We start from the raw sequence: 23,343 nt of genomic DNA on the forward strand, positions 1-23,343 counted from the left end.
CCAATAATTTAAATCTTTTAAATTATGTATTTTAATCTTTTATTTCTTTAAAACGTTTTGTAATATTATGTCAATTATATTGTTTGAGTTTTTAATTAGTTTTTTGTCATTTTTTTTTTGAGTTTTTATTTAGTTTAATAAAATGTTATATACTCCTATTGATTTATTATTTGGAATATGAATTTTTTTTCTTCACCACATATTTTATGTTATTCTAAAATAGGATTAAGATTTAGGATGATTACCATAACTAACACACCAAAGGATGAGGAATACACGTTGTTTTTCTTCTTTGCCATTGTACTTCGTATATTTAGTATTTGGTGTAATGTTGAGGTTTTTTTTATTTCTTATTTTAGTTTAAAAAAAAAACTGAAAATTCAAATCATGTCTACAGACTAAAATTTAAACGCTTTAATATTGTTAATAGGCATGTGATTTATTATCCGAGATCCAAATTCGATCAGCGATCCGGATTCGTTCTGAAAATCTGGATAGGGCCGGATCTAGATATGGATTCGATAAGTGATCTCGATATTCTTAGAAAATCCAAATATCCAGAGGGGTCAGATCTGGATCCGGATAGTAAAATTATGAATCTTCCCAAACAGGATCCAAATCTAAATTCGGATTACAAAATTTTGGATCGGTCAAAATCGAATCTGAATATCTGAATTTGTAAAGTTTATTGATAATTATTTAAAAAAATGGATATATAAGAAAGCAATTTTATTTATTATATTTTCATTTTATTATAGTATATATAAATTTTGTAATAGCTTACGTAGAAATAATTAAACAATTATATTTACTTTTATTTTAAAAACTTTGTTAATATTTTTTTATTTATATTTACTGTCAGGATCCAAATCCGAATATCTACCAGATATGAATTTTTTTGAAAGGATATCCAATATCCAGATATTTAACTCCGGATCGGGATAAAGATAGTAAAAACATGGATTCGTCGGATAAAGATTCGGATCCGCATATTCTAAAATTCTCGAGATAGCCGTTCCGTCCCATGCCTAATTACTAATATTTTTTTACTATTGTAATTAGTTTTAAATATATCATACATTAATGCTCTTAAAGTTTCAAGAAAAAAAAATTGTTTCCGTTTGTTGATGAGTAATAATTGTCTGAAAGCAGCAACTTCGTCATCTCATATAAACAAACTAAAAAATATAGAACCCAATAAATTTTACTCCCTCTGTTTTAAAATAATCCATATTTTAAAAAACAAATTTGTTTCTAAAAAATCAATATTTACATTTTCACTGTATGTAATAATAGTACATTGTAAACTCCGAAGACATTAATTATGTTTACCAAATTTTAATTGGCTAAAAGTTATGAGAAATAGCTAAACACAAAAATAATATATTTATAATCAAAATTTTATGAATTTTTTAATATGTGTGAATACTCAATTTTTCAATCTTTAATTCATTTATCAAATGAAAAATAAATAATAATTATCATATTCTTTACCGCTATTTTGTTAATATTATTGCATGATTGTTTAATTAAAGCTCTTACTTTAATTCTGATGAATATTGTATAGTTGTTGTGACTAAATTATTTTAGTATACTGAATACCTTGATATCTAATGTGGATAAACTTTTGTTTCGTTTCGTTTCTTTGAAGTTATGGAAATAGATTTATGTAGATTTATATTTGTTAAAGTGATAAAAATACTAATATTCAAAATTTCTAAACAATATATAGATTGACTACCATTTTGGTATGAGCAACATCTAAAGTATTAGACCACAATAAATAAACACACAGCTTGCACCACTTTACGATGTCCATTTCCTCTACACCAAAGAATTCACGGTACAAAAAGAATGAATAAAATAAAGTTTAATCTTATATTAATCTATATGGCTACCCAGCCGTTAAGAACCAAAAGTAAATATCTCCTCATTGGCCTCATGAAGCATCTGCTCAGTCAATCCGTAGGCGGGGCTGATTGCTTTTATAATCTACAGAGATAAAGAACAAAGACCTTATCATCAAACATGAATGAAAAATCCATAACCATAATTTCTCTTACTTGAAAAGTAGTAAAAACCTGATAATGTTTTCCCATAACATCCTCCCTTCTAACAGCTTCTTCCTTAGTACTTACTAAGGTATAATCCAACATCTTGAAAATACTGATCCAAACATGATGGAAATCAGCACGAAACTAAGATATAAGTAGTTGACACTGAACTTTGGCATAGCAAAACAGAAACTTAAGATATCCACAAAAACTTCTCGAGCTCCAGTGTCTTGCTCACATCAAGCTCTGTTCGTCCTCCCAGAGAGTAAATTCTGTAATACCATACATGTATCATCATATGCTCATCATTAATATACACATTTTCTACAGAGTAAACGTTGTTACAGTGTACATATATCTCAGTGCAGCTCTATTGAAAGATAATTTGAAAGGAATAAAACATTTTGTAATTAAACTGTAAGTTACCAGAACATTCGTTCATTCCACGTCCATTCCACGGTCCCATATCATTGGTGAATCTACGTTGCAGTTTCAAGAGCAGACATTATTAATATCATACATATGCCACCGAGAGATTGTCTTCCATGAGGATGAACGATGTTGTGCTGATGGAAGATTATAATGATGATGACTATTTACTCACCTGTTTTGTTTGGTGATATAGATAAGCGCGGAGAAGTCTTGGCCTCATCATTTGCTTCCGCTTGTAATTTTCATTTATGCATCACATACAATAAACACAAAAGTGACATTAACACATAAAGCAACTATGCTTTGCTTTGTTCCAAATGGAACTGGAAGATTGCACTATTTTATATATTTGATTCGAGTGTAAAGTGATCTTAAAATTATATACCTCTTCAAGGTTGTCGAGCTCCAAGATCTGCAATATATGTTGAGCAATGCTTTCCTGTGGAATAATGGAGTTTCCACTTGAGCACAATATTCAAAAATATTCAGATGTAACTTGCAGAAATAACTCAAGCAATAGTTGACTGCCTCGGCTGCAAGAACTTGACTGTCCATATCCACTTCGATCTAGATCATTGATGATATCTGAAGACAAATGAATTGAAATGAAAACAATTCTTTAAATCAAGAGTTAAAAACCAGAACATAAACGTTCATTTTAAGATCTAAAAACTGGTGGTTCGTTTTCTTACTCTAGAATTGCTATCGATAAGTCCTTCCATTTGAGGAGTTTTCCAGACTCTCGTATCTTCGTTCCTATTGTTCTTCGGGTACATTTGAGCCAACATCCAGAACCTAAAATGAACAAAGAATTTTCAGATTTGTATTTGATTATAAAAGGTAGGTTTCAAAAGGTATGGATAAATGAGACTTCATACCTCTTTCTCGGCTGCTTGTTATAGATCTCCAATGCGACCATGAGGCACATCATATTGAGCCCCTTTTCCCACGGGAATGTTTTTGATGCGTTCAGGCGTTCAGCAGATTTGAGCTCCTAAGAAAAATTGAATAACTTAACATTAAAACCAAACACATTTCATTCTTGTTCATGTCAAATGACCAAACTCAACCCGCTCTCTTCAACAATATTAAGCTGCAACACATTTTCCCTAGAGCCATGTAAGAGAAAACTAACTCGAGCTCTTCCTATTATATGCTGGTAATGTCATCAGAGAAAAGCTCGTATTGATTACGACAATTTGCACATGAGTTAATATAGGAAAATATGAAGCATATAGTATACAGTTAATTTTAAAAAGAAACAATTATCACTTACATCGTCATTATATGAACTCCACGTTGGGTTTTGTGGTTTGTGCGACAGCAATAGAAATCAAACAGCTTAAACATCTCACAACTTTGGTTAACCTATATCAATAGCAATGTATTCAAAACCATACTTAAAACAAATTGTTTACATGAATCCCACCTAAGTGTTTTGAAGGTACTTAAAAACATAATTAGAGTGATGATCTTTAGAAAACCAGAAACCCTCTAGGAAGAAGAAATACTTTTTACCAAAACCGTCTACACCTCGACAGCAGGCCTTGGCCATCTCCAAGGATCAATTTCACTCCGACCTGCCAAAACACACACTCGCACCGTAACCTGCTTAATCAATTAATGGAACCGTACGATTGATGGCTGGTTTAGAATAATTACGGAAGTAAATTAGCGGTAAAAAATCATACCTGTTCATCGATAAGGAGGAGCTCTATAACCCAATAAAGGTCCAACATATAGCAATGTTTCTTGCCTCGCCGAAATGGACTTACCAAAATGGAAGCTCTGACTGAGCTGGTCCTGTGAGATGTCATTAAAATAGACAGCGATTTGAGTCTTGTCAGTGGGGATCTGAGATTTTCCGGTGGATTTCGTGGACATGGATGTAGTTTCAAAGTAGGTTTTTGATTTTGAGTGAATTTAGGTTTAGATACAACGCTTTCTACAGGTGCAGGATCAAGGGGAGGTGGAACAAAAAAAAAATTAGAAGAATTTAAGGTTGATCATTGACTGATCAGGAGAGGCTCAAAGTAACGCTTAAACTCAGAGAACGAAGAAGACGAAGTGAAGAGCCGTAAAAGAGTTTGTCGACAGGGTGGGGTTGGGCTGAAGATTGTTAAAACAAAGCCCACACAAAATACCCTTAATAACTCAGCTCAAATGACGTGGTAAAAAGACTAACTCTGATTGGCTGATTTTTTTGTCTGACGTGGATAGGCTGAATGTTGATTATATCCCCCTTTTAGTATTGTATTGATATGTAACTATTCTCATAAATTATTCAAAGGCCAATAATAATTAAGTAAAGGTAGAGAGTGCGGCTAATCCACAGCGAGCCTAACTCGGAAAATAAGTGGCTTTAATCAGTATCTCAATTAGTTAAATACGGAGTACTTAATTGCAGCATAATTGGTTTGCAAAGGAAGCTTAGTGAACAAGACCACGTGCGGGAAATAACAAGATTGATAAGATAAGAAAAGTATTATATACTATTAATTTACTACATACTATTAGCTTGCAGGACAAGTCTTATCAATTGATAAAAGGGGGCAGAATCTAGGACTTCGCGTTCTCGTTAAGACAAGAGTGAAAACTAGACAGAGAAAGTAAAGATCGATGAGCTCGGTTGAAAAAGCGGCGGCGGTAGAGAATGGAGAGTGGCGGCAACGACGGTTGGGCCCGAAACAAGGAAGTGTGTTCCCAAAGGAGCGAAAATTGGTGAAGACAATGATCTTGGAGGCTCTGTTTTCATCTCGCCCTTCTTTGAAGTCCAAGCAGATAACAAAAACGCCGTGTAGCAAGCGCGTCCAGCCCACGCTCCGGTAGCCTCCAAGTGATATTCTACTTTTTATTGGAGTAAAGAAGAAATCAATTTGGATCGGAAACTAGAACAAGTTAAATTAGTCTTCTCCCCGTAATTTCCTCTCCTCTCTCTGTCTCTCATGTAAGATCATTTGCGTTCTTTGCTTTATGTAAGAAAAATATAGATGCATGTGCTATTAATTTTGCTTGTTTCTTTGGGTTTCCATATTTGATTCCTCGTGTATTCGTGTTAATTTTAGATTCATAATTTTACAACGTCTGAGATTTAAGAAGCATATCTTTATATTCCTTTTTTTTTTTGCTTAAATTTTGGGAAAATTTGGAAAAATACATCAATATAAATTTTAATTTGAAAACTACATTATTATTTAATATTTTTTGAAAACTACACTTGTGTATATGTAAATTGACTAAACTATCCAATATATATATATATATATATATCTATTTTAAAATTATTCTATATTATCGTTTCTTCTTTTTTGTGCATGGTATATTCTCATTTCTAGTATCGCCGACATCGTCTCTTTCAATGGCAACATCAACTACGTTTTTCAAAACTTAGAGAAACAGACATTGTATGGTGGATCTGTTGAAAACTATTATGCTTTTTGTTAATTTATTGCAGGATAATATATGATCAAAACTATACAGCTAATGAAACAAGAAAGAGCTCTGTTTTATTCACGAAAAACAAAGTAAATCTGTTTTATACACAGAAACAAAGCTCCCAGATATAAGCATACAAGCAAACCAACACAAACACGAACCAAAATAACCACAACGTATTCATGAATTAAATAATTGAACATATATACTAAAATGCTTGTACAGAAACTTTGATTAAAAAAAAATGCTTCTACAGAAACACCAAACACGACCTAACATCAAATCACCACCCCAAATCCTAATCAAGAGCAATTTCAAAGCATAAAAAGAATTCACTCATGAAAAGTCACATACGTAACACTTCCAACCAAGTCATCAATGGAAATTCCAGATATCTACTTTAAGATCCCTAAGGCCTTCAAGCAAAATGAACTGTAACTTCTCATGGAATACAACGCTTGTTTCACCATTTTAAGAATTATAAAATAATAACTTTTTCAAACTATAAGAATGAACAATAGGGATTTGTGCAGGTTCTCGTTTATAAGACCTTTTACAGTGAGCCTGTTGAAAAATAAATTCAACAGTTTAATTGTTTTAGTGGTGTGTTGAATAATGAGTTGAAATCTATGTGGATTAAACTCTGTTGAATAAGTTCAACGGGTTGAATCGATGAAAGAGAGGGTAAGAAAATACACATGTTGCATTCGTAATATTAGGTATTAATTTAGTTTTTAAAATAATGGAAAAGTAAAGATATGTGCAATAATGTTATTGGCCACTGAAAATTATGATTTTTCTTTTTTATCCTAGCTATTTCAAGCCAATTTTCTATAATAAATTAACTTTTTTAAAATATTTATCTTATATCAAAATTTATCATTTATCATTATCTATAAATAGAGATTTGTTTCATTTAATTTAGAGGTAAACTAAAAAGATATAATTTTCTATCATTTTACCCTTAAACTCTTGATTATACCTTAGCTATTTTTTTTACCGAAAGAAATTTGTATAAGTTGTGTCTATTATATTAATTAAGTTATGTGTGTTTTATTAGTTGTGTTGTGTGTTTATTATTGCATTGTAATGCATTTTAAGTTAATGTAAAACTTTTTTAATAATTTAAATTTAAAATTTAAAAACAAAATATTTAATGACTATCTATATTTTCTATTTTTGTTATTTATAAAAATGTAATTTAAATTAACAAAATATAAGTGTTTTATTTTTTAAGATTTTTCTTTAATTAAACTAATTGAAAACTTTTACCAATATAAAATAATGGGATTGAGTGTTGAATTTTATCAAACAAAACCATTGTAGAGCATAAAAATTAAGTGGGTGTTGAATTGTTAGGTGGAAGAAAGAGAAGATGATGTAGAGTGTAAAAAGTAGAAATTAGGGTGTTGAACCTTTTATACCAATGTACATAGTAACGTAGTGGTCTAAGTTTTTGTGATTCAACTACACATTAAGTTGTCAATTGTATTTAACTTTAAAAAGAACTAGACTTTGACCCGCCCTTTCCAATGGCGGGTTTTTGTTTTAATTTTTATTATTTCAAGAAATTTAATTATTTTAATTTTTATTATTTTAAGAAATTTAATTTTTATATATGTGTTTATATTAATTAAAATATAATATAACTTTTGCAAACTATATCGAATATGTCAAAGCTGTATTTCTGTACTTTTACCGATTCGACAAATCTCCACGGCACATCTCAGCCGAACTCATAAGAAGTTGCAGATGTTGTTGTTCATAAAATGGGTTTCATAATTTGTACACTGTTTTTGTTCTTCAAGCATGATCCTTTAAAAAATGTGTAAAGTAAAATCTAAATCTAACTGCTTTGTGCAACTGTATAACATAAAGAAAAGTAAGTATAAATTAAAAAGTAACTGTCGAGTCTAGAGAAGGATGGTATCTTTTTTATTAAATAGATTTAGATACAAATCTAAATTACTGTCTTAATAATATTGATTAGGTTTGATTTCTGAAAAAAATTACTGTCCATCAAATTGTAAAGAAAAAAAATAATATTTTTATAGCTATTTAAAAAAAAAAAAATAGAAGCAGTTACAAAACCGACAGCCAATACACAAAAATTTGAGCCACTGCGCAAGGTTAACTTTACAAAACTTTACATAACCGACAACAAAATTTAACACAAAAACAATTTCTTATTAAAAATTTGGGCCACGTAAAAACCTTGTTACAAAGCCCACGGTAGTAACAAATTTATTCGTTAACATAAAACTTGCGTAATGGTTAGGCAAATAATAAGGATTTGCGGTTAGAGTTAGTATATAATTAGAAGCAGTTATGAAAAAATCAGTTTTTTTTTAAAGATAGGTCCAATGGCATTTTAATTTTTAAGTAATATACCAGGTAGAGGTAAGAACAGAAAATAAGAGTGATCCTGTTTTAGGGGGCGACTGGTTTTCCCGCTACCACCCGCAAACGCAGCTTTTGCGGTTGGTAGCGGTTGTCGGCGGTTTGCAACAATCATTCAAATCGCTCTAAACCCGTTTCAAACCGCTCCGAATCTCATAAATTCAAAAACTGGCTCCAGCTAGCGTTTGCGGTTGCGGGCGGTTGCGGGAGGGTAAAATTTTTTTCTTTTTTTTTAAATAATATATATACAAAAGTAAAAATATTTAATAAAAAATTTAAAATTGAAATTATGAAAATATTAAAATATATCTATTATATTTTAATTAATATTATAAAATTTTACAATAAAAACAATTTCAATAAATTTTCAAAAATATAAATTTTATATTTATTATAATTTTATGATTTTTTCATATTTTTATAATTATATTAAATATAAATATTGTTAATTTATTATTTGACTGTTACCGCATTAGATAGTTAACCAGTCATAAGTCACCCGTAAACGTACCAACTTTTAACCGCAATACCAGTCGTACAAATCTCTTAAAACCGCTAGAAACCGCAACCGCCCGCATCCACAAACTCATGCAACCGCAACCGCAACCGCTGCGTTTGAACCAGTCAGACCCTTAATAATATTGATTCTAATTCACGAACAACCAAACATACATGAATCCAAAAATCATATACTGATTCATGAATTAAATTATTAACATGTATTTTATTTAATAATTGTGTTTATCTCAGAACAAAATAATTTATTGTTTAATTTTGTTTTTAGTTTTTAGTTTAAAACAAAATCTGGATATAAATGACTTTTCACATATAAGAAAGTGCAGTTTTAAAAAAAAAAAATCAAAATGTATTCTTCAAATTTAAAATCATAAATAGGGGGTTTTTCAAATTATCCCTAAATTTTTGTTTCTTGAACAGAAAATATTTGTAATTGTTTTATTTTGAACAAGCAATATATTTGTAATTATTTCTACTAGATCGTTTTTCCGCGCTACGCGCGGATAATTTTTGACTGTTAATGAAAATATGAATAGATCCTCAGGAATAGAAAATGCTCTTGTTCTCTTAGAATCAGTTGTTATAGGAGTGGAAAGTGGTGAATAAGACCTGCAAATCCCCTTCTAAATGGTTGTCTTTTTTTATTTCAATCTGTAAATTTATGGAGTCAAGAAGTGTAGCCAAATCACATTGTTGGCTCTAGTCTAATTGATTACTTGGAAAGAAAATATTTATAAGTTTCTATGAAGTTCTTGATATTCTCGATATTCTTATCGAAGTAGAAACTTGTTCGTTGCGTAGAAGTGAATATCAATTTCCAAATATTTAATCAACGTATTAAGAGAATACAGCTGAAAGTGTATAATTTGATTTCTTTATCTTTCATTATTTTAGGATTTATGCATGTGGCTAAGACAACATCATGTTTGTGGGATGATGTGATTTTAGATTTCAGAAAGAGCGGAGACAATCTTTAAAAGCTAATGATAACTTAAGGAATTAAAAAAAAGTATGTGTGAGAAAAAATTTCAACCAATGCATAAATTCAGTTTTATGTCATAATACCTGAGAGACTATTCCAAAGAGAGGTCTAATAGCAATAATTTGAGTTGTATGAAGTGGAAGCGGAGGGGGTTTAGAAGAGTCATTTATAAATTTAAATACTTGTTTAAGTATCATAATATAGTAAAAAGAAGTTGGGATGTTGGTTCTTTAGTGCGAGGGTGAAGATATGATCCTTTCGGACGCTTAAACCTTCGTGACAGTGCTAATAGTTAAATCAGAAACATATTCAAAATAAATGTTAAAAACATTTGTTTATTACCTTCATATGATAGTAGATTGTTGAAAACTTTTTTTTATAATATTGTAGGTAGTCTTTTTTGTATAGTTGTCAATCAGGTTTTGCCAATAACACGTGAGAGAGCCACACATAACTTTATCCATGAGTGAAGATTGATTTAGGAAAATATGGAAAAATCTTTTTTTAGCTAAGATCTTAGTTTTTGTTTATTGTCATAGAAAAATATAGTTTGATAAAACAGTGAGACCCTAACAGTTAATTTCTGTTTTCGATCGCCTAAGTAAGTCACAATGAGCCGTGTACCATTACATAATCTTCTTTTTGATTGATATTTAGCATAACAGAGACCAAGTAAGTCACAGTAAGCCGTGTACCATGACATAATATTCTTTTTTGATTGACATTAAGTGAGAACTTATGTGAATACATATCCGTGTATTCCAAAACACAAAAAAAACAAAAAAAAAACACAACCGCATATAATGTTTATTATGTTCTTGAAGAGTTTCTAATATCTGAGATACTTTCTCAAGACCCCATCAGTATGGAAAATAGTGTAAGCATTGATTACGATGATTTCATTTCGTGGTGCAAGTAGTATAACTCTTTTAATGAGGCTGTAGAAATGCTTTCTATTTTTTTTCAGCTGTCCAAATGTACAACTCTCAATTTTTTCAGCTCTCCCTATGTACTCTCCACCATTTTTTTGCTTAGTTTGTCATTAATCTCCTTGATTAATTCTACGGATGAGTTTCTCGAATTCAGCTGTGGTGATGTGACAATATGGTTTTTCTGATTTTTGATACCGAATAATTACCTAAATCAATGGCTTATTTTTAAAATATAAACATACAATAAATCTTTAGTTATTTATTTAGATGAAATATATAAAAAATACTATCACATAATTCATTATTGTTTTGTTAATAAATTTACATGGTAAGTTAGATTGCATGATCGGTTTAATAAAAAAAATATTTTAAATTTGATGAGTATGGTATAGTAAAAATCCGGTCCTATCATATTTTTGTAATATAAGATGTTTTACATGATACATATATATTAAAGCAAATTTAAAGTATCATTAAAATATAATTTAAATTGAATTTATAAAATTATAGATAAAAATGGTAAATATAATTAGTTATAGACTTTTATGAAGTTAAACTTTGTTAAATATACTAAAAATCTCATATTGTGAAACTGTATAGAATTGAAAAGAGTAATATATTAAATATCTTAATATGAAAATGTGCCTTGTTTTTCTTAAAATTATTGAAATAGATTCACGTAAATTTAACTGTCTTCAAATTTAATAAAATTTTACGGATCAACAGCTCCGTACTCTTCTGGTATTTTATTTTATAATCCATCTTACGAAGAGTAGCGGTTCCGGGACGTGAGGCTTCTTGGCTCCTCCGGTGGTCGGCGCAAATTTTCTTAACGATGAGGCTTTTTGTTGTATCTCTTCATAACTTGGAATGCACTGTTCAGCCCCACATCAATATATGTTTGGTACCCTTAAGTGAATTTGCTCATAATTGTTATCAGAAACAATAGGCCCTTCAGTTGCTCGGGTATCCACACCTAGTATCACACCGTCCTATTCAACACATAAAAATTGAAATCAATGTTATATAGCTACCACAATCTTTTACTAAAAAAGCAACTTAAAATTTTTAAAAAAGGTCAGTGAAAAAAGTCATCAAATGTTTAATTGATGTGCTTTAAGTACAGAGGGAGGCAGGTCTAATTTAAAAAAACACCACTACATTAGCAGTAGGTTCTTGTAAATGGTTATACTCAAAAGCGTATAACAGGATCCAACTAAACTATCACATGAAGTAGAACAATCTAGTCGTTGTGCGATCAATATTCAATACTCCTCAAGCCTCACCTTAATCACTAATCAAATTATACAGAAATCAAATATTTAGTTTTACATTAAAACCAGAGAGGAAAATAAGACCTGGTTACAACTTATGTTAGGACGGCACTGGCTTCTTTGGATACAATGCCTTCTTTGGATACAGCCGATAATGATGAAGGTGGCGCCATTAGGAATTTGAGTTTCCAGACTGTGTTTTCAGCTCAATTCCATTTTGTTGAAGCCATCTCGCTGTGAAGTAAAGACAGTAATATCTATGAATAATCTCTTCTCTGATTAAGCAAGAGAGCTCTGAGAAGATTTCAAAGCATTTAGCGGTGATGAATCTGATGTAATGGAAGATAAAGAATCCAAGAAATCTTTAAACTACAACTTAATTTGGTTTTGGCCACAAACACTACAAGAAATGTATCGGATGGCCAGGGAAATTGGTGTGGCTCAAGGATCACATCTCTGGCTAAATTACGATTATTTTCGTTGATATACGATCGTTGCTAAAGTGGAGGCCGTGGCTGTCCGTGGCGTATTCGACGGTTTTGCCAAGGCTTGTGAATGTGGCTATTAGCAGTTGAGGTGGAAGGCGTGGAATCACCATAATAACAATGAGCAGAGCCAAGGCCATAAACACGCCCTTTGTAAGGTGGGCAGCCTATTAAAAAAACTGTATCAATCAAATAACCACAATGAAGTTTAAACTTAATTAGTTACAAGCCATTTACCTCAATAAAAATTATCAAGTTGTTGCGGTGATGGCGTTGTTGCAGCAGACCCCTCCCCACCAAGTCATTCAGAATGGGTCACCGCAGCTTCAACATCTTCTACAATTTTCTTTGCACGACCATCTGCAAATGTGCCATCTTTCCGAGTATGGGTCTTTCTCACAAGATAAATCAACGTGGGTTCAATCCCACCATTAGCAACCATCTAAACACCATGTAATTAAAGTTATTGTATTAGCGAGAGATTTAATAGTGATATAACTACAAGTGAGTAACTTTTAAAACTTAACGTTCATATTTACCATATCATATTTGATCTTCATAAATCGTGTCGAAGCAGCAGTGTGGATGTGTTGACCTAGACCTCCTTGATCTGAGCAGCGGCTTTCAGATGTAGACTTGCTTTTCTTTCTAGCAGGTTCAGTACCCCCAATATGTTTGCAAAGCACCCCAGTGCTCTGAACTCATGAATGGAGGTATCTTGCCACTCCGCTTGCGCTTGCTGATGAAGTTGGAGATCAACGACATCATTGTCTTCTTCCAATGTAAACGCACCACATTGTCATGAATGGGGCCCAATAATACTTTTGCTGCAATGAAACAGAAAACGATTATGCAATCAGAATAATATGTATTAATATGAGAATGACATAAAAAAAATCTAACAGAAGTAACATAAAACTCTTACCACAAAGTCTCCCCACCAGGTAAATTTCATCTCATCAGCGACCATGTTACAATCATCAGTTAAACATTTGTCAATCTTAAACCTTCAATCCAATAAACAAAGAGTAGATTATAACATTACTAACAGAAGCAAGTAAACATATAGTTTAACAAATCTAACTCACCAAAGCCCATTGTTTTCTTTCTCAGGATGTATGAGAGGCATCTGAAGCCGGGATGGGGAAGCCATCAATTCTGAAATGCTGACATCTGGGTGGCGTCGAGGTCGTGGTCTTCTCACAGGAGGCGCAGCAGGACCAGCACCTCGTCCACCACCTCAGACAGGTCTGGGAGGTTGTTGGTTAAAGAGTCTTTGCATTTTGACCTGCATCGTAACAATATAAACAGACAGAAAGTTACAACAAACAAAAAGAAAAGTTGCAAATAAGAACAACCAGAACAGAGACTATTCAAAGGTCACAAGTTGACAAAATAAATAAAAAATATAACAGGCTCAGATCGATTCAAAGACAAATCATCAAACATAAGAAGAATAATAATTACGAAGCAGCTAAACAACAATTTAAATTTTCTACAGAACCAGAAGAAACGATTGTGAAAAATAAATATACAAGTCACTCGATTTTCAGGAAACGCTAGTAGAATCGAAAATCAAATATTAAACAAAAGTTCCCAAAATAAAAATCATGAAGGTATAATCAGAAAGAGGCAAAAGCAAGAATCAAAAAGAATAGAGAATTAAAAAGAGGCAAAGGCGAGAATCAAATACACACAGGAGTGAATAACCAAATACACAACGAACTTGCATATAGATTATAAAATAAAATTAGAGGGGGAGAGATGAGAGCCTACTTGATCTAGAGTTGATGACATTGGCAGAACCTGGAAAAGATAGATTCTAAATCATTTTCTTCTCAGCAAAATCGGAGGGGAAGAGATAGATTATATAATGATTGCAATAAATGATAGAGCTTTATGGGTCACGATTATGATTCGTTAACGTTATAGAGGAGAAGCTAAAGAGGTGAAAGCTGATGGGTCTCTCCGAAGAAAAGGATCAAAAAGAAGGCGATCAGTCGGCGACGAAAGCTATAGGGTTCACTGCAATAGATGACATGGCATAATATAGCACTGTGATTGGTTTGAATTAATTTGTCTACGTGGCATAGCTAAACATTGAGCTTATTCTCCTTTTATTATTGTTAGATTGCAATCATTAAAAGAGATTGAGAAACCTCAAATGCTAAAAACAACCCTTTCGTTTTCATTTAATTGCCGTTTAAAACTTGGTCACACAAATTAATAAAATATTTAATTTTTACATATTTTCGAAATAAAAACATCATTACCAATACAATTAACCACATTTCAACTATTAGAAAAATAGATTGGAATAAAAAGTTAAAAAAATTGCATTCAAATTAAAAAAAACGATATTTATTTTGAAACGATAATTTATTCTACAATGACATTTAAACTGAAACTGAGGGATAACTAGTGAATTGTCACTTTTAAGTCAGTTACAAAAAAAGAAGTCATGGTTTATCAAGTTTGATTTCAATACGCTAAAATGAAATAAAGAATCTCTTAGATTAGCAAACCAAGAAATCATTTGTTTAGTTAGCAATCGGTTGACTTTTATTTTTTTTTAATCAAAACCATTAAGAAATAGAGAGATGAGCTGGTGAAGAAGGAAAATTAAGGTTTGATGTCGGGGTAATCCCTAGAATCCTAGATGATAAGAACGGACCTCAGAATTCACAGACTGAACGAACTTCTTCGATTGAAAGACTATTGTCTGGACTCGTGATTCACAGACCACCGTCACGCTATCACACTTTTTAATTGTATAAAACACATATATATTAACATATATATTAGTATACTCCATTACTATATTTATTGACAGGCGTAATTTCTATCGGAACTTTCACACGTGAATTCTTTTTTTTTTGTCATTTTGTTGATCTTATTAAACATTGGCCAAAAGCCGAACAGTATATGGTAAAGACAAAGCCCATAAACGAGGCCCAATAACGGTCCATAAAACATGCAACCTAAAAAAGTCCAAACAAAATCAGTAACAACTCGAGCTCCACGCGTTGCTTTTAGCGTGACAGGGACACATGCCCATCATGCGAGTTACCACCGCACTTCAGGCGGTGACAAGGACATCTCCGGCGAAATTCTAATCGGCTGGCCCACCGAAAACAAACCGGAAACATGATCCGTTCAAAGTGCCTCGCCGTCGACGACATCAAGAGGTGAAGACGTCATTATAACAACAACACCTTAGTTTACAGCGTGAGATCTCCACACATCCAAAATCAAATCAGGACGACTTGATTCTCCAGCGAAATTCAACAGACCCACAAAAAAACTAAAGCCAAAGGATCTCGCTTCTTAATTTGAAGTTTCAATCAAAGAACAACGTTGTTGATCCAATCGAACAACGAACCGATGGAAACAGAAAAAGTTTTAAGAAGCTAAGATCAAACAGAAACCGGGATAGACCCGGAAAAGCCACCGTCACCACCGTGAAGAAAAGTGAGACGTGGAGCCAAGAGCCGACGGTAACATCGGAGGGTCTGATGTACCGTCAAAGTCGGCCGACCACCAAGATAAAAGTGCGACGCTGGAAGAAAGACCCAACCACGGGTAGTCTGTCTCCAGAAAACGACCGGCCTGAGGTTTCTAATCATCATCTTCCCCTCTGTAAAAGATACATGAGAGGGAACAGAGGAAAAGGAGAGAAAAACCTTTATTCATAAACTAGAAATCGAATAAAGTAAAATAGAGAATATGACTCCAGAATACTAAATAAATTGGTGAATACGGTATGATTTTCAAAACATCTAGCAATACGCACAAATCACAAAACTCACTCTACAAGCTTTTTGTTTCTTCCGATTCATATTTTTTTAAAGGAGTGTGTTACCTTATGAGACATTTTCTTGTTTTTTTTTTACCTTTTAAGACATTTTCTGCTGGAGAAACACTTTTTTTATGAAAGGCTGAAGTGAGACGGAAATGCAGCTTGCTGGGTAATCTGAGACAGAAAGCAAGATGATGTTGTTTTGTGTCTAGTTGGTGTGGGGACCAAACTTAGTTACTTTTTGTGTTTACTTTATATTTTATATTTGATTGTTTTTCTTATTCCCTTTATATTTTCATTTACTTTTATTACAACTTCTAACATATATAAAACAAAAAATTGTCAAATTAAATTATTTATAAAATAATCAATCTCTTAAGATTCATTTTCATATATATATATATATATACATCTATACAAAAAAATGTGGATATAGACATTAAAATGTAGGTAATAGCGTTATAAACTATGTGTGAACATGGAAATCAAAGTTGGACATTGGTACGTACTTTCACCAAGTTAGATCTATAGTGAAAGTAGATAGACCACAATTTGGAGTCTGGAAAGGAGGTGTTGAGCTGAATCATCCGTGGACTCTTGATGGGTGGGAGCAAGATTGATGTTTAGGACGTTGTTGTTGTGGACTACATCATAGTCTCTTGATGTGGTCATGTAGTCAAAATATCTTGCTGCATCATCCTTGGATTCTCTGTGGTCATGTCAAGTTTGGCCCAAAAATCCATCTAGTTACGTAGTTAAAGTATCAATTCAGAACTCTTGTTGTTGGAGACCAAAAAAGGTAAATAAAGAAGTGTTTTAATTAAAGCCAAGTACTTTACCTTCCGTTTTCGATCATTTATTTCTTTCATCGAGGAAAAGGAGAAAGGTCTAAACTTAAATCTATAAACCCATATGTAAAGTTTTTAACCATTTACTTCTTAGATCTCTGATACGTAGAAGAAGTGTTCAATTTTTTAATCTCAGATTCTGATACGAACAAAGGAAGTGATATTAAAACTTGTAAATGTCAAAATTGAGCTCTTTGTAGAAAAAGGAATGAAGCTAACCTTCACACCAAGAGAGCTTGTCGTCGTCTTTTCCACAATGGAGGTCGGATCTGCTCGTCGTCACGTCCTCTCCACACCAGAGCTCGGACATGCTTGCTGTCCTCTCCACAACGGAGCTCGGACCTGCAAAAGCATACCCAAACTTGAATCAAATGCAAAAGTAACCCAAAAGCCTTGTGAAATTACAGCCAACCCCTTGTGACCAATAAAAAAAACATAACTCTTTTTACGAATATAGCCCTGCTAAGTCTTCTGAGTCTTCTGAGATTTTGTTAAATCTTCTGGACGACGTCCACAGAAGTCGTCTGCTATAGTTGATCTTAAAAATAATTTATAAATTTTGTAAAAAATATTTTGGTAAGCGAAAAATCAAAATCATGTAATTATAAACAGTTTTAAGTGATATAAATTAAGATATAATAAAATTGAATTGTTTTCAACATAGATGAGTGAAATTAGTGAATCATGATATTCTTTGGTCTAGGGTTTGACAACATATGTTGTTGTATTGTATGTATTCTTAGGGTTAGATTTTGGAAAGCTTAAATATTTTTTTGAAAAATTAATTTTTTACCTACATGTGATTATTTCTGTGTATAGTAAACACTTTTTAAGTTTAATTTGATTTTATGAAGTGTTTAGTTAGTTAATTTAGTTTAGGGATTATGTTTAGGGTTTAGACGACTAACATGTAAGTCGTCTGGCGATTAGAAGATATCTTCGAAAGTCTTTTAACTCCCGCTTAAAAATTTTAGATTCCCGCTAAAAATATTGAAGTCTTATGGGCGACTTACAAGTAAGTCGTCTAGTAAGTCTTGTGATAGAAAATGTTTAACCTTATTGAAATTTTTATCTCCATAGGTAAAGAAAAATTTACACATTCTCTCTCTTCCTCTCAAACGGCTGCAACAAAAATGATATGTTCCTCATTCTAAAACTCTCTAACCTCTCTCTAATCTCTTTGAACTTATAAACACCAAACTTTATATCAATTTATTATTTTTTGTCTCATGTCTTTATCACTAGTTTATCTTGTTTTGCAGGTTTTTCATCACATGGTTCTCATCTTCCACTCATTTAAAAGTAGGTTTATTAATTTTTGATATGTTTTTTTTTGTGTTCTATAGAGGTACATTTATCTAATCTTCAACTCATTTTCTATGTTTTAAAGTCATTTGAACGTTTTTAAAAATGCAAATTTTTTAGATCTGAATTTGGATATGCAGATTTTCAGATCTGGAAGACTTCTTGGCTAGAAGACTTCCAGACGACTTCCGGGAAGTCTTCTGACAGAGTCTTCTCCCATGTCTCCCTTTCATAATAGATCTGAGCGTTTTAATAAGTTTTTTAGTTTGTTTTTCTTCATTTGGTAACCTCATGTTACATAAGGTTCATACATTTTCCCAAACTAAAACTCTCCAAACCCACTCTAATCTCTTGACTTGAAAACACTAAACTTTATATGAATTTTTCATTTTTGTCTCATGTCTTTCTCATTAATCTATCTTTTTGTTATAGATTTTTAATTAGATGGTTCTCATCTTCCACTTGGATATGTACTTTGTGTGTTCTATAGAAGTATGTTTATCTAATTTTCCACTTATGTTTTCTGTTTTTAAGCTATATGAACATTTTTTTGATATGATATGCATGTTTTTCAGATCTGGGTTTGATATACATGTTTTTCAGATCAGGATCAGAGTCTGGAAGACCTATGGAAAGTCTTCTCGGAAGTTTTCTAAGACATAATGCGTTAGAAGACTTCTAGGAAGTCTTCCAGACGACTTCAAAGAAGTCTTCGAGACGACTTCCAGGAAGTCTTCCAAACGACTTCAAAGATTTTTCCAGGCAACTTCCTGGAAGTCTTCTATGAAGTTTTCTGACGGAGTCTTCTTCCATATCAAGTCGAGTCTAAGCTTGTCTTTGTAGAGGAAAGATCTATAATAGTTTTGTCTGTTGTCTGTTTTGTGATTTGCATGTGTATTCCTTTAGTTGTGACTTTTTTTCGTAAATTTTAAAAGATATTTATAAAAAAGTTTGGTAAATATGTTCATTTTCCACAATGTTATCTTGCCAAAATTACTTGACATAATTGAAGTTATTGATACAACTTCAATAGCAAAACACAATAACACAAAAAATTAATCAAATTGATTACAACTAAGGGAGAAAAACTCTCAAGAAAACTTAGTCAAATTCACAAAAGATAAAATATTACATAAGTTCAAAGGCAGAACACTTTCATTAGATACATAAGTAAAAAGTATATCTTATGATATGAGAAGACACATTAAACCATGTTACTTGATATTCTTGAAGTTACTTAACACTTTTGAAAATTAAATAAACATATCTTAAAATTACTTAACAAATTTACAAAAACTAACGTAGAAGACTTCCACAGAAGTCTTCTCAATTAGCTAGAAACTTTACTAAACATGAATGTTGGTAACCTCATAAATATCACAAATTAAGTTATAAATTTCATTCAGTAGCCCCAATATTGACTAATATACATGAATTAACAAAAAAAATTTAAAAAGTCTTTATAGTTTTAGAGAAAATGAAAGTTTATTAAACATTGACACAGACGACTTCCACGAAGGTCGTTTGGTGGATTTCTAGGAAATCGTCTATTTAGGTTAGTTTTGCAATTGATTTTTAACCTAGACGACTTACATGGAAGTCGTCCATCTTTGTTTATTAAAAAAAACTCGAGACGACTTACATGTAAGTCATCTAGGGAAAACGGGTTAGTTTTGCATTTGACCGGATTGTGTCAAAATTTTGACTTTTCTGGACGACTTACACGTAAGTCGTCGAGTAGAAAATTAAAAAATCAATATTTTGTTATACCTAAATGACTTACATGGAAGTCGTCTCAGGTTAGTTTTGCAATTGAAAAATAAAACAAAAAAATATTTTTTCTAGACGACTTACACGGAAGTCGTCCGTCCGACGACTTAGATGGAAGTCGTCCAAGATAAATAAGGCTTGACCAGAATCTCGGAATAAAATCATGGACGGCTTCAATGTAAGTCGTCGGACAGACGACTTCCGTGTAAGTCATCTAGAAAAAAAAAATTTTGTTTTATTTTTCAATTGAAAAACTAATCTGAGACGACTTCAATGTAAGTCGTCTAGGTATAACAAAATGTTGATTTTTTCAATTTTCTACTGGACGACTTACTTCACGAAAAGTCAAATTTCTGACACAATCCGGTCAAATGCAAAACTAACCCGTTTTCCCTAGACGACTTACATGGAAGCCGTCTCGAATTTTTTTTTAACAAACAAAGATGGACGACTTCCATGTAAGTCGTCTATAAAAAACACATTTAAAAGTCAACTGCAAAAATAACCTCTGCATTGACCAGAATGCTTCCATGTAAGTCGTCTACAGCCGTGTGGACAAACAAATCTGGGAAAAAAAACTAATTTCATAGTTTCAACCAGTGAGATAACTTGTTTAGCACACATAAGTCTTCTTCAAGCACCCAGAATCTCAAACAAAAGTGACCCACCAAGAATCGTAAGCTTCAATGGCTCTATGAACCATAAAAAATTTAGAAACAAAATCTTGGATTTTTTTGGATGAATAAGGAGAGAAAGTGAAAGAGATATTGTTTTTAGTTCATAAAAATTGAGAAAAAAAGAGTGTAAATCGATTTTTAGGTGCATTAAGAGCTTCAAAATGGTTGTTCATGGTGGTTGGTGTATGGATGGCAATGACAATATTGTGAATACTTGAGAAAGATGAGGGTGATGGAGTAAAATATGCAGTTTCAAAAAAGAAAAAAAAGTGATGGCATTTTCGTGAATAATCTGAACTTTGGGAATGAAAATGGCAAGTTTAAATTCAAAAAAAAACATGTCTTAGTTTTGTGTTTGACATCAAGTTTTGAGTCATATTTGCAAAAACCTCAAGAAAAAAATTAAATTTTTATTATATGCTTAATGTGATTATTTTATTTATTTTAACAGTTTAAAATTAAACAAATATGATAGAAGATACAGTAGTTTTATCAAATCTTTATTATTCAAAATCATTAATTGTCATATATACTTTAGGCACATTAGGCAATTCCATAACTTTGATTTAAGGAAATAATAAAGAACATTAATAAATAATTTATGGTTAGTTTAATAAAAAAAACGTAATGATTAGATGTACCAACCTATTTTCTAATGATTCTCAGAATCATCCTAGTGATGACACAAAGGTACAAAAAGAAGTTATAATGTTTTTCAATTAATATATAAGGGATACTATTTCGTTAGTTAATGTATTTCAAAAATGTTTTATACTCCGTATTAGTTATTACATCTCTATAATATTATTTGAGAACTCAGCTTTCTATGTGTCGCTCTCACGTTAACTCTCACGATGGTTGATTACACTGATACCCTTAATGAATTAAAATTATTATATTAAAATACTATTATTTAATTATTTTAGTTTCCTTTTTAAAATTTTCCAAAAAAATATACATATAATAAAAAGGGAAATTTTTTATAAAGTAAAAAAAAAACAAATTGAAAAACGAAAATAGATGTAAATATAATATGATTTCATAAAAAAAAAGAAAAAATCACAAAATAGTAATATTACATTTAAAAAATGTTTTTAAGTAACATAAAACATAATTTTTAAGTAATAAAATACTTTCTTTATATCTATATTTTCTTAAATGAAAAATATAAATTTATATATAATGTAATTTCATTAAAACAATTTACACATATAATCTTGATATTAGAAAAAGAAATATTATCTCTTTTTAAACATAATTTTATTAATACAAAAAGAAATTCAAAGTAATAGAAATATTTTTATATATCTATCTATTTTCTTAAATGATTACATAAAATAATTAAGTAACATAAACTAATATATGTTTAGTTGACTTAAAATAGTTTATAATTAGTATTATTAAAATGTTTTATTTATTTTCATATATTTTGTTGACTATAGTATCTTTCAATTACATCAAAAAATATATTGATAAATTATATTTTACTTATATAATACTATTTTCAAATACAACCACAATTTTCGATAAAAATAAACATTGTTTGGTCAAATAGTTACAAAATAGTTTAACGAGGTAGATATATTAATTTTCATTATTAAAGTTATTTGTTTTCTTAATATTAAGTTTGCTTTTAAATTTTTATGTTTTTATGTTTGTGGAACTTAATATAACCATAACCAAAATACTAAAGCAAATCTGAATTCTCATTTTTAAGATTATTTAAAATAAATATTTAGAATTTATAAAATATTTTAATTAGATATTAAAAACACAAATTTCCAGTCAATAAACAAAGGCATAAATTTATTTAGAATTTATAAAATATTTTAATTAGATATTAAAACACACAAATTTCCATTCAATGAACGAAGGCATAAATTTATTTAGAATTTATAAAATATTTTAATTATTTTAAATATTGATATGTGTTTTTAAGCTTTCAAAAATGTATCAGCTAGTTATGCATGCAACTTTCTATTGATCATCATTTTATTTTCTAATATGTTTAAGAATATCAACATATAATGAAAATACATGCGCATTTAAATGATAAATAAAATTGATTTGATATGACTTGATTATAATAAAAATAACAATACTTCATTTTGAATTTGAAAGAATATTTGTAACTCAATATACTCACAACATGAGTGACTAGACTAATCCAACTTATATCTACAATCATTAATATAACTACGATAAGAATATATAATTTTATAAGAATAGTAATTTATTTTATAAATATAAATCATAGGAAAAATCAAAACATATTGAAAATGAAAATAAAATATCAACCAGCTGTTACAATTTAGTTCTTTTTGTAAAAGTCTATATATAATGCATGAGACTTGAGAATATTATCGTTATATTAATTTATATAATTTGGAATTAAACACTTTAGTTTATTTTTATTTCATTCTAAGCACAATAT

At 30.9% G+C, this 23,343-nt stretch overlaps 1 protein-coding gene and 2 long non-coding RNA genes across 10 annotated transcripts; 1 reads left to right on the forward strand and 2 right to left on the reverse strand.

The window, feature by feature from the left end:
• Positions 1-1,707: 1,707 nt before the first annotated feature.
• LOC125576518 lies at positions 1,708-4,609 on the reverse strand. 7 transcript variants are annotated; one of them, XR_007314928.1, is made up of 10 exons: positions 4,178-4,605; positions 3,998-4,094; positions 3,763-3,854; positions 3,365-3,480; positions 3,179-3,281; positions 2,996-3,071; positions 2,659-2,925; positions 2,481-2,533; positions 2,082-2,326; positions 1,708-1,992 (listed from the first exon to the last, which is right to left on the reverse strand). It is a non-coding gene; the product is annotated as an uncharacterized LOC125576518 (long non-coding RNA). The 7 variants fall into 7 exon arrangements; XR_007314931.1 differs by having other exon boundaries at positions 1,708-2,015; positions 2,064-2,326; positions 2,659-3,071; positions 4,178-4,609; XR_007314930.1 differs by having other exon boundaries at positions 2,064-2,326; positions 2,659-3,071; positions 4,178-4,608.
• A 353-nt stretch (positions 4,610-4,962) lies between these two features.
• Positions 4,963-5,580, forward strand: LOC111201286. The gene has a single exon (XM_022692967.2). The coding sequence runs from the start codon at positions 5,106-5,108 to the stop codon at positions 5,313-5,315; it is 210 nt and encodes a 69-aa protein (XP_022548688.1). The 5' UTR covers positions 4,963-5,105; the 3' UTR covers positions 5,316-5,580.
• Positions 5,581-11,317: 5,737 nt separating this feature from the next.
• Positions 11,318-15,079, reverse strand: LOC106371063. 2 transcript variants are annotated; one of them, XR_002654597.2, is made up of 7 exons: positions 14,287-15,079; positions 13,599-13,798; positions 13,436-13,517; positions 13,050-13,337; positions 12,748-12,952; positions 12,110-12,689; positions 11,318-11,743 (listed from the first exon to the last, which is right to left on the reverse strand). It is a non-coding gene; the product is annotated as an uncharacterized LOC106371063 (long non-coding RNA). The 2 variants fall into 2 exon arrangements; XR_001274437.3 differs by having other exon boundaries at positions 12,110-12,677; positions 14,287-15,069.
• Positions 15,080-23,343: the final 8,264 nt, after the last annotated feature.

This window comes from Brassica napus, chromosome A7, assembly GCF_020379485.1.
Source record: "Brassica napus cultivar Da-Ae chromosome A7, Da-Ae, whole genome shotgun sequence".
NCBI lineage: Eukaryota > Viridiplantae > Streptophyta > Magnoliopsida > Brassicales > Brassicaceae > Brassica > Brassica napus.

Coding starts and splice junctions, on each gene's coding strand:
- LOC111201286 (XM_022692967.2), top strand. CDS start 5,106: ATGAGCTCGGTTGAAAAAGCGGCGGCGGTAGAGAATGGAGAGTGGCGG.